Raw genomic sequence first — 993 nt, forward strand, 5'->3', positions numbered from 1 at the left:
ACAGCAGCTGCTGCTCACTGTCCAAAACCTCACAGCCACGGACCAGCTCTTCTGCACCCTCGAACTGGCCGAGCGGCAGCAACACGTGCCCCACGTAGAGCTCCAGCAGTGCACCGTACTCGGGGAGGCTCTTGTTGGTCTGGTCCCTCAGCCAGCTGCTGCCAACCTCCAGCATCACCCGGGGCTCTCTCACTTTGCTGTACAACAGGATACTGAGGCACAAGGGAGAATATTAGAGGATGCCAACTCTTGGACAAAGCTGAGATCACTGACAGTAGCCACACGCAGCTCTCACGAAGACATGTATCAGGGTCTGCACTCAAAGCACAGAGGTCTCCAAGGCAGACAATAGGTGCAGCCACTGATGTGGCTCTCTCAGCGTCACCCCTGCTGTACTTGGTCACCTGAAGCAATCTGCAGGCATGCTCCAGCACACACAGGTCCATAACAGGCCTGTCCCAGATCCTGCTTTCATCCTCACTCACACCATGCCAAGTGGAAATACCACACAGTATTCAAGTCTGGCCTGCTGTTAAACCTAACACAAGCACGGTGTGTATCTGACAGCCGCAGACACTCACCACAGCTCCAGAACTTTTGGAGGCAGATGTTCAGGGGCATGGTAATACTGTAGGACCCAAGACAGAACTTCTCTCCACCGGTTCATCTCAGCCAGTGCCTGAATCCCCACGACACACAGGGAGCATTTCACTTCTGCAGAACTGGCAATGAAGAGGCAGCTAAGTCAGTGCTTTGTATGATCACGTTTCCCCTTGCAATCCTTTCAGCGAGCTGCAGCCCAGCTCAAATACTCCACAGTTCTCTGGCAACTGCTTCCCCTCCCTTCCCTCTCCTCACCCCTGATAAAAAGGCAGATTTACCCCCTAGAGAAGACACACTGAGCCTGTATGTCCAGGAGGCTGCAGAGGAGGCTCCTGGGCACACCTCACTACCCTCAAACACACACACATCCCTTCATATGAAACATGCTGG

General features: G+C 54.0%; 1 protein-coding gene across 1 annotated transcript in view; it reads right to left on the reverse strand.

Moving 5' to 3' along the window:
• The window catches only part of PEX26 (peroxisomal biogenesis factor 26), a gene marked incomplete at both ends in the record, with an annotated part of 1,664 nt that extends 924 nt beyond the window's left edge, over positions 1-740 (reverse strand). The window contains 3 exon segments of the mRNA XM_009076582.1: position 1; positions 4-212; positions 582-740. The exon segment at position 1 is cut by the window's left edge and continues 95 nt beyond it. Of these exon segments, the coding sequence (XP_009074830.1) occupies position 1; positions 4-212; positions 582-740 (369 nt within the window).
• Between the last annotated feature and the right edge of the window lie 253 nt (positions 741-993).

This window comes from Acanthisitta chloris, unplaced genomic scaffold (genome assembly GCF_000695815.1).
Source record: "Acanthisitta chloris isolate BGI_N310 unplaced genomic scaffold, ASM69581v1 scaffold10926, whole genome shotgun sequence".
In the NCBI taxonomy this organism is placed as follows: domain Eukaryota; kingdom Metazoa; phylum Chordata; class Aves; order Passeriformes; family Acanthisittidae; genus Acanthisitta; species Acanthisitta chloris.